Raw genomic sequence first — 12,687 nt, 5'->3', positions numbered from 1 at the left:
GATGCAAAAAAAGTCAAATAAAATAAGTCTTCTACCTCCTAGATTTTGATAAAATACATTGGGGAGTTTTAAAAGAATGATTTCATCTATTCAGTAAAAAATTCAATCAAACCCACCTTTTCCATTTGAAAACATAAATATAGGTGGTCGTGACCACTCAGCACCAACAACTGACAATTAGTATAGAGATACCTGAAAATGAGTCGTGTTTAATGTCCTACAGCAGTCTGAACTTTGACTTGGCCACTCCAAATCTTAATTAAATTTTTGAGGCATCCAGTGTTAGACTTGCTTTACATTATTACTGCTGCATAACCCACGTTCCCATTTCCAACTCGTGGCAACTTTGAAAAAACTCCGCGATTTCTGATAAGTTTTTTACTCCAGGAAGAAGTGGGTTTTCTTTAAACATATATCGAAATAGATGTATTTAACAAAACTGAAATGGAAACCCTTTTATTGCATCGCAGGAGTCGTGTGATCAACAGCCGGATGTTACTACTGCCGAAAATGACAAAGAAGACGACAGGAAGTGGTAGGAGGATGATGATTTGTTTTGCACAGTGTGCAGCTGGCACAACCAGAGTCTTCACAGCATCACACAGTTCATAAAAAGTTGTGTGTCTTTCTAATGTAGTTCTTTTGTAAAATCACAGATTACAATTTCCCCAAAACACTGCAGACTTAGCAGCTCCCAATATAAGGGGCCGTCTCCTCTGACGTCTCATAGATGAGGGTTAACGCCATGCTTGAATTACATTTATACATCTAATTTAAGTGTCTTTGTTGTTATTTTTAAAGACTTCTCGCGCGAACAAGCTTATTCATGTGTGATTGTGATTTTATTTCTTACCTAATGGAAACACTGCAATCGCAAAATCGTGTTTTGTCGACATGAGCAAAACATAGACAAAGATTTGCGCACATTCGTAACGGAAACGCAGTGGAACAATTCCGTTTCCTGACTGTGTCGGGTTGGTTCGGTTAGATTATTTGGATCTTGCAGACCAGGTAATATATGTCCACATTTTTCCTGTTTGTTATCGTTTATGGACTTCCTGTCCACTCCTCATGTTGCAGTCCTGTTGTCTTGCATCCCAGCCGCCGTTGTCTCCGCCGTCTCCTCGGAGCTGCAGACTGTGACCTTGTTTCCTGATTAGATGCAGCTCCCACTGCCTGCCTCTTATCACACGGACGACATTGATGGATGGCTGTAAGTAGCCGCTCTGCTGTTTGGGACTAGAGGTCAAGGCACCAGTTACACCAACCTAATGCTTATTTCAGCTCATTAACAAGACCGGCAGTGAGTTGGGAAAGGCAGTTCTCTTAGTTGCAAGCATCATCTCAAAAAGAGATCCGGCTTTTACATAAGTATTTATTTATCTCCCCCTCGCTTTGTGCTTACAAGTCATTGCTTTTGAAGATTAGGGAAAACCGCGCACAAACGTCTTGCCAGCTAACTCGCATTATGCAGCCGTTTGCCCACAGGTTATGAGGGATTAGGACTGATTTCGCACTCAATTGATGCCGCAGAAGGGTTGAGAGAATCAAAGCCCCGCAGACTCGGGCTATTTTGGGCTGCTGCTAATAGTTCTTGTCAGGCGTAATTTTTAAGTACTTTAACCAATTCATTGTATAATTGGGTTAGCAAAATTAGCTCATTGCGAAGTCAGACTGCAGCCGGTAATGCAATAAAGTTATTAACATTCCAGATTTATGTAACCATTAATATAGAGGTGATCTGTCTTTATCGCATTTTTCTTTACTGGTAAAAAAAGGCAGAAATTAATTTTTAAAATTCGAGTCGTCTGTGACTTGTTCTAGTTACTCAAATGATTTTTTTTTTCCCTCTTTGTGGTTTAAATCAGTTTTGAAGAGAGAGACCTAAAATAAAAGCTTATTTAAAACAAATGGTAAAATACCAGCTTGTAGAAAATAGAACTTTAAATGGTTTACAGTGTCTTGCAAACGTTTTCATATTCCTTAAAGCTTTTTTTTGCATTTCGTTAAGCTACAGCCATAAATCTCAACATATTTTATTTGGACTTTATGCCAGCACACAAACACAAATGAGCAAAACGGTCCCTGCTTTTTAAATAAGACATTGAAAATGTTTTGGGAATATAGTTAATCCCAAAATTATTCATGCAAATTTTTCATTTGAAAAGCATTTTTATTGAACCAAGAAGTTCATTTCTGCTATTTTACACAGGCATTTCTCCAAAAACGATAGCACAACATAAGGAGTGTCAGTTAAAACACAAACATATCTGGTTTTATTTGTGTTTTCTGGCGTGTCAGGAATCTTTATTAGCAGAAGCTAAATGAGCGTTTTGCATGTTTCCTGGTGTTTTTGGTGAATTATCTCCACGTTTTGGGCTTCAGGTCTCTTTACCGTCACCCCTAATCTTTAGCTTCCTCTCCAAATTCTCTGTCAGATTCAAGTCAAAACATGTTCATCTGTTTAAAAAAATTACTGTAAATCAGAATATTCATATAAATACTTTCAGGCTTCAGTTCATGTGTTTAATGCGCCGTGAGTCAAAACTTTAACTCCTGTAAAGTATGCATGGACATAAACTTTCAAGTCTTGCCATAGATTTTCAATTTAATTTAGCCCTGAAGTTTTGACTGCGTCATTCTGACACATGAATTGAAATCTGTTTTTGACCTCAACCATTCCAGCCACCTGCGTGTTGTAAACGCGTCCCTGCACGAACACGCCCAATTAGAAATGATTGCATTATGTCCTACTCATGGTGTCAAGTTCTGCAGAAGACGGCTAATGGCCTTTTTATCCAAATCAGGCGCGTGGCAACGAGAAAACGATTTAACGGCTGGTCAACCCTGCGGTTGTGGACCTCTACCTATGGCTTCTGGCAAACTTTAAATATAACTTCTTGTTGCCTTTTCTCCCCCCTAGCCACTATACTTCTCCTTTCACTGTTTGGTTGTAGCTTTTTTTCTAGTAACACCTTTTTCACAATTTTACACTTACCCCCAGAGATGAGGTGAAAAAGTTCTAGAATTTAATCAGACAGGAAGAAAAACACAACAGAGGCTAAACCTCACCTTCTGAGTTGTGACACCAGCTACTGAGACCGTTTGTAATAAAATACGAGCATCTGGCCTTGTAAGCTTTATTAGTGTTTGCCCGTCGAGGACCCGATCTGCTCGCTGAAAACACTGCAAGATGACTCGTGTGACTTGTTTTCCGCAGCTCGCCGTGTCCTCTGCACAGTTTGGGCTCACAAAGAAGAATTTCTGTTTCATAAGAGGTTTGGGAACTGCGTCGGAACACACTCGGCATGCCGGTGAAAGTCCCTGCGTTCTCCGTCCTCTCTGACGCGCAAAAGGTTTGATTGTGAAAGACGTTGGCTGTACTTTTGGTTTCACAACGGGAGGTCTGATGGACGATGTACAAATATGGTTTCTGTGAATTCCAAAAATGAGATGTTCTGCATTCTTTGGTGTAGTAAGATGTATTTTTTAACATAACTGACGAGCATTTTGCTTGCAGACTGTCAGTATTTCTCTACGCTGCAGTCATTTCTCATGAGCTGTTGAAACTGGATTGCTCAAAACTCTTTGAAGAAGCTTAATCTTGAATCTCCAAGAGTGAGTATACTGAAAAGGCAGCATATCTTTTTAATGCTTTCCAAAAAAGTGTTTGACCTTTCCAGAGCACCAACATTGCATTGGTGAAGGTTTTGAATGACATATGTCCCAATGTTACATCAGAAACTTATGTCTTGTTTCCCAGTGGATCCCAGTGATGCGTTCACTTGTGGGGTACCTCAAGGCTCCGTTCTCAGGCCACTTTTATTCAACATTGATATCATGCCACTCGTTCAGATTACAGTGCTCCAACTTCTCAGGCGATATGTATGCTGATGATGTACAAGTTTCTCTTTCTGCCACCGTGATTCAGAAAAGACAGAAGTCAGGTGTTGCCGTTAACTCATACCCGAATATTAGTAATTAAATTGGCCGACCACTACCTTACTAGGCTTTGGGAATAAATGGTTTCCTAACAAAACAAGGCTCAGAAAAACTGTTCCCTGTTATTACATTCAGTGGGTTCAAATATTGATATCATGTCTTCTAAACAAAACATCATATTCATGTTCTGTTGTCCTGTTGTCGTGTTTTAAAGTGTTTTTCATGTATTGGTCATTCTTAAGACATACCTGGGCTTACCGTTTGTAAGTTTTGCGTTAGCGTCACATTCTGATGTAGGAATCCAAACACAGGGGCTTATGAGACTGTCAGTCCGTCCATCAAGATCTCTTAGCCTGCCATGTTGTCAAACAAGTTGTAGTTGAGTGACGTCTTGTACAAATGCTGTAAGCAGAGAGAAACGGTACCTAGGGTGGCCTGTTGAGATGACTGGAAGTTGTAAAATTTTCTGATTGGACAGACAGATTTTTCAATTTATACTAGTAGAAGAAATAAGATAAACTTGACACAATGTTTACTTTGATGGTTAAAACAAAGTAAAACCTGAGCTCTGTTTTGTTTAATTGAGTTTTTCTCAGTGATATTTTAACACTGTTGACTGTTTTTTAGACAGTTTTTAATTCTGGTTTTGAGGGTGTAAAATGTATATATGTATGCATAGTCATTGGAAAATGTGTTAAAAACACATTTCTTTCTTTCTTATTTCTTTCTGTCAAAGGCATATATATATATATATATATATATATATATATATATATATATATATATATATATATATATATATATATATGGATTGCTCAAAACTCTTTGAAGAAGCTTAATCTTGAATCTGCAAGAGTGAGTATACTGAAAAGGCAGCATATCTTTTTAATGCTTTCCAAAAAAGTGTTTGACCTTTCCAGAGCACCAACATTGCATTGGTGAAGGTTTTGAATGACATATGTCCCAATGTTACATCAGAAACTTATGTCTTGTTTCCCAGTGGATCCCAGTGATGCGTTCACTTGTGGGGTACCTCAAGGCTCCGTTCTCAGGCCACTTTTATTCAACATTGATATCATGCCACTCGTTCAGATTACAGTGCTCCAACTTCTCAGGCGATATGTATGCTGATGATGTACAAGTTTCTCTTTCTGCCACCGTGATTCAGAAAAGACAGAAGTCAGGTGTTGCCGTTAACTCATACCCGAATATTAGTAATTAAATTGGCCGACCACTACCTTACTAGGCTTTGGGAATAAATGGTTTCCTAACAAAACAAGGCTCAGAAAAACTGTTCCCTGTTATTACATTCAGTGGGTTCAAATATTGATATCATGTCTTCTAAACAAAACATCATATTCATGTTCTGTTGTCCTGTTGTCGTGTTTTAAAGTGTTTTTCATGTATTGGTCATTCTTAAGACATACCTGGGCTTACCGTTTGTAAGTTTTGCGTTAGCGTCACATTCTGATGTAGGAATCCAAACACAGGGGCTTATGAGACTGTCAGTCCGTCCATCAAGATCTCTTAGCCTGCCATGTTGTCAAACAAGTTGTAGTTGAGTGACGTCTTGTACAAATGCTGTAAGCAGAGAGAAACGGTACCTAGGGTGGCCTGTTGAGATGACTGGAAGTTGTAAAATTTTCTGATTGGACAGACAGATTTTTCAATTTATACTAGTAGAAGAAATAAGATAAACTTGACACAATGTTTACTTTGATGGTTAAAACAAAGTAAAACCTGAGCTCTGTTTTGTTTAATTGAGTTTTTCTCAGTGATATTTTAACACTGTTGACTGTTTTTTAGACAGTTTTTAATTCTGGTTTTGAGGGTGTAAAATGTATATATGTATGCATAGTCATTGGAAAATGTGTTAAAAACACATTTCTTTCTTTCTTATTTCTTTCTGTCAAAGGCATATATATATATATATATATATATATATATATATATATATATATATATATATATATATATATATATATATGGATTGCTCAAAACTCTTTGAAGAAGCTTAATCTTGAATCTGCAAGAGTGAGTATACTGAAAAGGCAGCATATCTTTTTAATGCTTTTCAAAAAGCATTAAAAAGATATCACTCGTTTGACTTCTATATAGAAGTCAAACGAGTGAGAATTGTCAACTTGTGCGCGGATTAGGCTCCGCCTCTTACGCACGCTCTCCCCGCCCAGCTCTTTCCTGATGCGGGCAGACCTTCGGCTGCTGCGCCTCCAAGTGCGCCCGTCGTGATCAGAAAGCCGCAGAAGTCCGGCCGGAGCGCACGCACTGGACCAGGTCTTCTCCAACCTTGGATTCTACGATCTTTTCACGCTTGCATAGAAAACAACAACAACTGTGCTGCATGTTTTATTTTATTTTTTTAACTTGTGTTTGTTTATAATTTTTTTCCCTCTCACGGATCTATATTTCAAGTTGGATACATGAAGATGCTTCCTACTAAGTAGCGCACCGGGACCGGGGCGTCTGTTTCTCTGTCCTCCGGGACATTTGAGGGACTCCTCCCGCTGCGTTTCTGCTTGGATTTCATTTATACGAAACATCTCGTGAGGTTTGGTGTCGTGGGGGGTGAAGGTGGGGGGGAAAGAGGAAACTATCGCGCGCATCACCTCCCGAAAGCACCGGCTTTATCTCCAATGAAATATAAGCCTTCGGGACCAGCTGCGCATCGAGTTAGTGAGCGGATCGAACTCAGCCACACCACCGAGTCGAAGAGGTCTCGCCCCGGCGCCGCGGTCTCGCTGCTGACCCCTCTGGACCCTCTACGGCAGGCGAAGCGGCTTCCCATCCGGCTGATCAAGATGTTGACGGCGCACACCGGACACTTGCTCCATCCGGAATATTTACAGCCTCTGACGTCCGCGCCAGTGAGCATCGAGGTATTTATTGACGTTTTTTTTTTTTGTTTGTTTTTTTTATGATTTACAGATGGTTCGCTTTTGAACTGCGAGCCTTTGTGTGTTTTCGCGGCGGCGACGAGGAAATTGATTTAGGAGAAGGAACATTGAGAAATAGTCTCTTTTTGTTTTGTTTCGTTTTTATCCAGAACGAGTCCTTCTGTTGTGACTGAGTTGCAGTAAAAATATAATCATGAAAAAGGTTCCGTGGTGTTTTCAGATAACCACAAGTTTATGTACCTTGAAGAAAGCAAATAAAACTCACTAGACTAATCGGCTGTCTGCCGATTTGCAGCTGATGCAAATTCACTTTTACCCCCAAAACACTGGAGGTTAACCTTTGTCTTTACTCAGTCCAGAAAAAAAGACATGTAAATGTAACTTTTTTTTAAGCCCAAAGCGCCTGTCCAACTGTCGCCCAGGTAGTCAAACTATAGACTGATCTTTCCATCAACACCATCCACCTTTAAGCCACATTAGACGGCTCTATATCGGCGTCTTCTTCTTATTTTACTTTGCAGCTGCATGGTCGTGTTGATTAGATGGCCGGCCAAGTTTTTTTTCTGTGTGTAGTTTCAATAAAACGCTGCTTGGGGGAAGGGGTCTGGGTCAGTGTTGGAACAAAATAAACATCACAGCCAGGGCTTGATTGAAGATAATGTGGGCCCCTGGGCAACAACCGGTTTTGGTGCCTCATGCAAACACACATAAATTACTTTAGATTAATCAACTTCAGAGTTCTGTTTTTCCTTTTTTTTTTTTTTTTTTTTTTGTGTGTCCACATCTTTGCGTCTGTTTCAAAAAGAGTTTGTCAGAAACGTGGCATCAAGTCTAAAGATGTCCAATAAAGTATTTTCAGTAGCTGTGCCAGGCCTGAAAGTGTAAGAAAAAAAATAAATAAATAAAGAATGCATTGAGCATGTTCCAAAAGATGACTGTCGTTGTGACGTTGTCTTATCTATATAAACATTCCACATATTAAAGCACTTCCTAGTGATCTTGACTCGTACATATTGTGGGAAAGTATACAAATTCTGCATTTGCAATAATTACATTCATCAAAACAAGGGGGAAAAAAGAGGAGCTCTAAAATCTCAAGGCCCAGATTGTTTTTGTTAAAGTCTGGACCAGAACGCAGCTTTTTTCAGTCAGCAGAGAAGTCTGCAAATGTCAGATGATGTTTGAATTAGAAGCTGAAGAGCAAATGTCTAATGCAAAGAAATGTGTTGTTCAAAGTTTTAAAATATCCTTTGGTGTCTAGGAAACTATATTTGTTGCTTCTCTATTATTTTAACATTTCTTTAAAGACCAGTATGTCATTATGTGATAGCTACAGCCATATTTGTAAGCACAGAGAAACGCTTAAGACCAGCGGCCTTAAGAGACGAGGGAATTTGGACCCTACAAGCTTTTCACCCTTTACACAGTCCTACAGGGTCCCACTGACTCCGTGTGCACTTTTATGAGGTTCTTTTTTTGTGTGTAGTTTTGGGAACTGACGGTCTAACAGGACAACCCCCCTTCCCCCACCGTCTACCCGTGACATCTGCCACGCTCCTCCTGAGTTGCTGGAGGGTTAAGGGATTTAAACCACAATATTTTATATGAAACTAAAGTTCTCCTACTCATAATAACCCAAATCTCATGCTTCTTTTGTAGCTGGATGCTAAGAAGAGTCCACTGGCCCTGCTGGCTCAGACCTGCTCTCAGATTGGTAAACCGGACCCTCCTTCTTCCTCCAAGCTCGGCTCCTCCTGCAGCCCGGGGGACAAAGAATCCAGCAGTCGATCGTCGTCCTCCAGCCTGAAGCTGGGGGAGCACCGCTCTTCTCTGGAGGACAAATCTAGCTTTAAGCCCTACAACAAAAGCAACGTAGACTGTCGCAGGGATGGTGTTACCAGCAGCTCCAGCGGTGACAAAGTTGGATTCAGGGTACCGAGCAGCAGTAGCTCAACCACTAATGGGAATTCAACCAGCAGCCAGCAGTCCTATCCATCCCACGCTTCTTCGCCTGGCTCCAGAGGCACCAGCACCCCCCCAGGACAGGCTCAGCAGCATCACAAACAGAGCCCGTCTCCCGGCGGACAGCCCGCCTCGCAGTCCCAAACTCTTACCTCTGAACCCGGACGCGAGCAGAGCAGCCCCACCAGCACTTCCACTAGTAATAACCACAGCAATCCAAAAAAAGACGCTGACGGGGGCAAGGCGAGCGCAGACAGCCCGCACCACGCGAACTCCAGCCACGTCCGGGCGAGCACAAACTGCAGCAACAGCAGCTCAGACGGAGGCTCCAACCAGGACGTCGGCGGTAGAGCCGAGGCCGCCCAGCCTAGCCTCGGCCCTGGGCACGTCACGCCCATCTCTCCTTACAAAAATAGCCAGCCACTCTTCCCCTTACCCTCTTCCAACATGGCCTATCATGGATCTGTCATGGGGGGTTACGCGGGCTACCCATCCCAGTTCCTCCCAGGGTTGGACCCGTCCAAAACAAGCCTGAGCATGGGAGGAAAACACACGAGTTCCAGTCCTCTGACGGGCACCTCCCCTCCGTCCTTCATGCAGGGCCTTTGCAGGGACCCTTACTGTCTAAGCTACCCTGGTGTGTCTCATCTCGGCAGTAGCAACTGCAACTCCTGCATCCACGACCCTTCCTCCACCCTAAAGTCGAGCTTTCCCATGGTGTATCCTTCCCACCCACTTCACTCCCTCCACCAAAGCTCCTTGTCGTCCAGCGTGTCCCCCTCCCTGTCTCATCCCCTTTACACGTACGGCTTTATGCTACCAAACGACCCCCTTCCCCACGTCTGCAACTGGGTGTCCGCTGGAGGGCCTTGCGACAAGCGCTTCGCCACCTCAGATGAACTCCTGGCTCACCTTCGCACCCACACAGCTTTGCCTGTGGGGATGGACAGTAAGCTGCTCTCCGTTTCCTCATCTGGACCCGCATCCTGCCACTTGCACCTCCCACACCAGAGCAGCCCGGGCTCCCTCCCCAGCTCTCTGTCGCTCAGGGCTCCACCCAGCCTGGGCTTAGCTCGCTATCACCCCTACAGTAAGGTCCACCTCCCCTCTGGGCCTTCCTCCATCTCCCTGCACTCTCTGCCCACCACTGGCCCTTACTATCCCCACTACACTCTTTACAGTCAAAGACTTGGATCTGCATCAGCTCTTGGATACCAATAGAACGCCATGTACTTATGTGTTTCTCAGAGTAGTTTGACATTTTGGGAATTAATCATGTTTGCTTTCTTGCAGAGAGCTTGGGTGAGAAGCTTAAAATGGCTCCCGTGCACCTCTTAAATGTGAACCTACGGGCAATTAGCTTAGCTTAGCACAGCACCTGGAAAAGTGGTTACACTAGCTGTCCTGGCTTCAGCTGCTCTCTGAATCTCACGTGAAATGTTGTCCGAAAGGAATAATTCAGCTGAAACAGTAATTTTTAGTTTTCCAACAAGTTTGGGAAGGAGTTCTGAACCAACTGATGGAAACTTTAGATAATGTTTCTGATTTAACTTGTAAAATTGCTCATTTCTGCTTATTTTGCCCATTTTTTTTTTCAGATTAAAAAATCATATTTGAACATATTCAGCAGAGCTGAGCTGCTTACATAGTCAAGCCAGCTGTTTGCCTCTTTCTGAGATAAGCTAACTGGTTGCAGCTTTGTAGCTAGCTGGTCGGGAAAACAACACCTTGCTCTGCCAGAAAGTCAATAACTACATTCCCCAAAATGTTTTACTTTAAGATAAATTGTGACAACTTGCTGCTTCTTCTGAATTCAGAAATAACCTGGAGACACTTTTCTCTGTTCTTAAAAGCATCTCTGCTGTCGGTTTGAACGTTTATCCACAAGATTTCTAATAGCATTTCCCTTTCCAAATTCAAAGGGCATGCAGACCTTCTGTTTTTGCACATTGCAAGAGACTTGACTACCCTGAGGTGATCTACCGCTCTGTGCTATTCTGGAAATTGATGGTTGTGCATAAAAGCTTTCAGCAAACAGTGATGATTTGGGAAAATAAAAAGCTAGTGTGTGAGGGCTGGCTGCTGGCTGCGGCCACTGGCTTCAGTTGCCTTCTCCCTGCAGGAGACGCATGAAAGCCTGAAACGGCACACACATTTAACCGGCCCAATGTTTTGCTTTGATTCCTCATGCTTCTTCCCGCTGATGACGTTTATTTATTTCCTACAGGATACCTGGCTTTAATACTTTCTATATATTCTCCTTTTACAGTAATGTGAGCGGACATGTTGGAAAGGTGTTAAAACTGTGTCTTAACACTTTCGTATTGAATGAATGTTAAAATCACATCTTGTTCTCAGCTTTTTGATTGTTTTTTTATTGTGATTTCCTCAACAAAATGAATAAAACTGAGATGTGATATTTTTTTGTAATATTGAAACACCCCATGGTGGGGCCTCGAGGGTGATGCGGTGAAATGGGAGCTCATATTTTGGTAAATAAACCACACTGAAGATGTGTATTCTGTTGTTTTCATTTCTGGTTTGAATCAGTTGAACCGGCAGGCTAGACCAGGGTATTTGAATGAAATTTCTTGAAAGTTTATAAGGAGATTTTGGCATCCTCAATTAGCTTAACGATCTGGATTAGTTGGAACTGGACATTAGTCCTAAAAAGGCCAAGACTAAAACGTGTTTCTACCTTCTTATAACACCTCAGATCTCAAAAGCAGTTCAATTCCTTGAGTAAATGCAATTTTATAAATCTTTAACATTGTCTGGATATTTCCATTTGCAGGTTCTTTATGCAAAAACCGGTCATGGTTTAGACAGGAAATTAAGATTGGAGGGGGTGCACCACCAATTATCACCCTGCGTGAAACATGTACTGACAAGGAATAATCCAAGTTGGGTTTTTTTTAACTCAGTGGCTACTTGATTACCTACCTGCTTCAGATTGTGGTGGTTAAGTGACTACTGGATAGTTTATTTGACTGTATTGTGACTTCAGTACGTTTGACGTAGGGTAAACCATTGGTGACGCACTCCCTCCAGTCTTAAGTTCCTGTCTAAATAAACATTGTTATCCAAAGTAAACGTGAAAACTGATCAAAGTCTAGTTTTGGGGGATTTGAGTAGAAGTCCGCTTCAGTCCGGGCCCTCTTGCTCTGGATTTATGCAAAATAAAGACGCCTAGAGGAAAAGATTGCCGGTTTGAATATTTTCATTCTTCCGTCATTAGATCAAGGTGATTACCTCTGATTTATTACAGCTGTGAAAGCACCGAAATACACACACACACACACACACACACACAGCTTGATTTACAACCCCAGCCAATCCACGTAACGTCAGGAAACGTACATAAACCTGTTCAAAAATATTTATGCCTACAGTTTAAATGCTTTTAAAAGAAAAGCGCTCGAGATGACTCCTGGGAAGACGTAAATCTTTATGAGCCAAGCTGTCACTGAGATCCGGATGTGTTCGAGCTGCTATTTTTACCGTGAAGGATCCCAATGATGGATGGCTTTTGAGAGTGCTTGACTGACAGCCGTGAGTGCACCTTGGTGTCACCTTGAAGCAAACACATCCAGATGTAACGGGTGTGACAGACAGACCCACAAGGATGTAACATGTACTGCACACCGCAAGGTCCCGATACGGATCAGAACCACCTCCTTTAGGTTTACAAGGGAAAATCCTGACAGATGGACACTAAAGTTGCCACGTCTGGCCTTGTGATTGGCACTGGTGATACAACAATTTTCTTGCAACGTGACACCGTGGCACCCTTGGTGAAGTATAGATGAGCCTCGCTGGTCACTCACGACTCTGACAAGACAGACACGGAGGTCAAAGACAGCCCGTC

General features: G+C 42.2%; 1 protein-coding gene across 1 annotated transcript; it reads left to right on the top strand.

Moving 5' to 3' along the window:
* Positions 1–6,151: 6,151 nt before the first annotated feature.
* On the top strand, positions 6,152–11,336 carry LOC102225979 (zinc finger protein 703-like). Its single transcript, XM_005802469.2, has 2 exons — positions 6,152–6,839; positions 8,517–11,336. Exons 1-2 carry the CDS (start codon positions 6,597–6,599, stop codon positions 10,038–10,040), a joined length of 1,767 nt encoding a protein of 588 aa, XP_005802526.1. The 5' UTR covers positions 6,152–6,596; the 3' UTR covers positions 10,041–11,336.
* The last annotated feature ends 1,351 nt before the right edge of the window (positions 11,337–12,687 follow it).

The sequence above is a fragment of the Xiphophorus maculatus genome, chromosome 8 (genome assembly GCF_002775205.1).
Source record: "Xiphophorus maculatus strain JP 163 A chromosome 8, X_maculatus-5.0-male, whole genome shotgun sequence".
Lineage (NCBI taxonomy): Eukaryota > Metazoa > Chordata > Actinopteri > Cyprinodontiformes > Poeciliidae > Xiphophorus > Xiphophorus maculatus.
The sequence above is the reverse complement of the archived record's forward strand: the minus strand, read 5'-3'. Positions and strand labels throughout refer to the sequence as shown.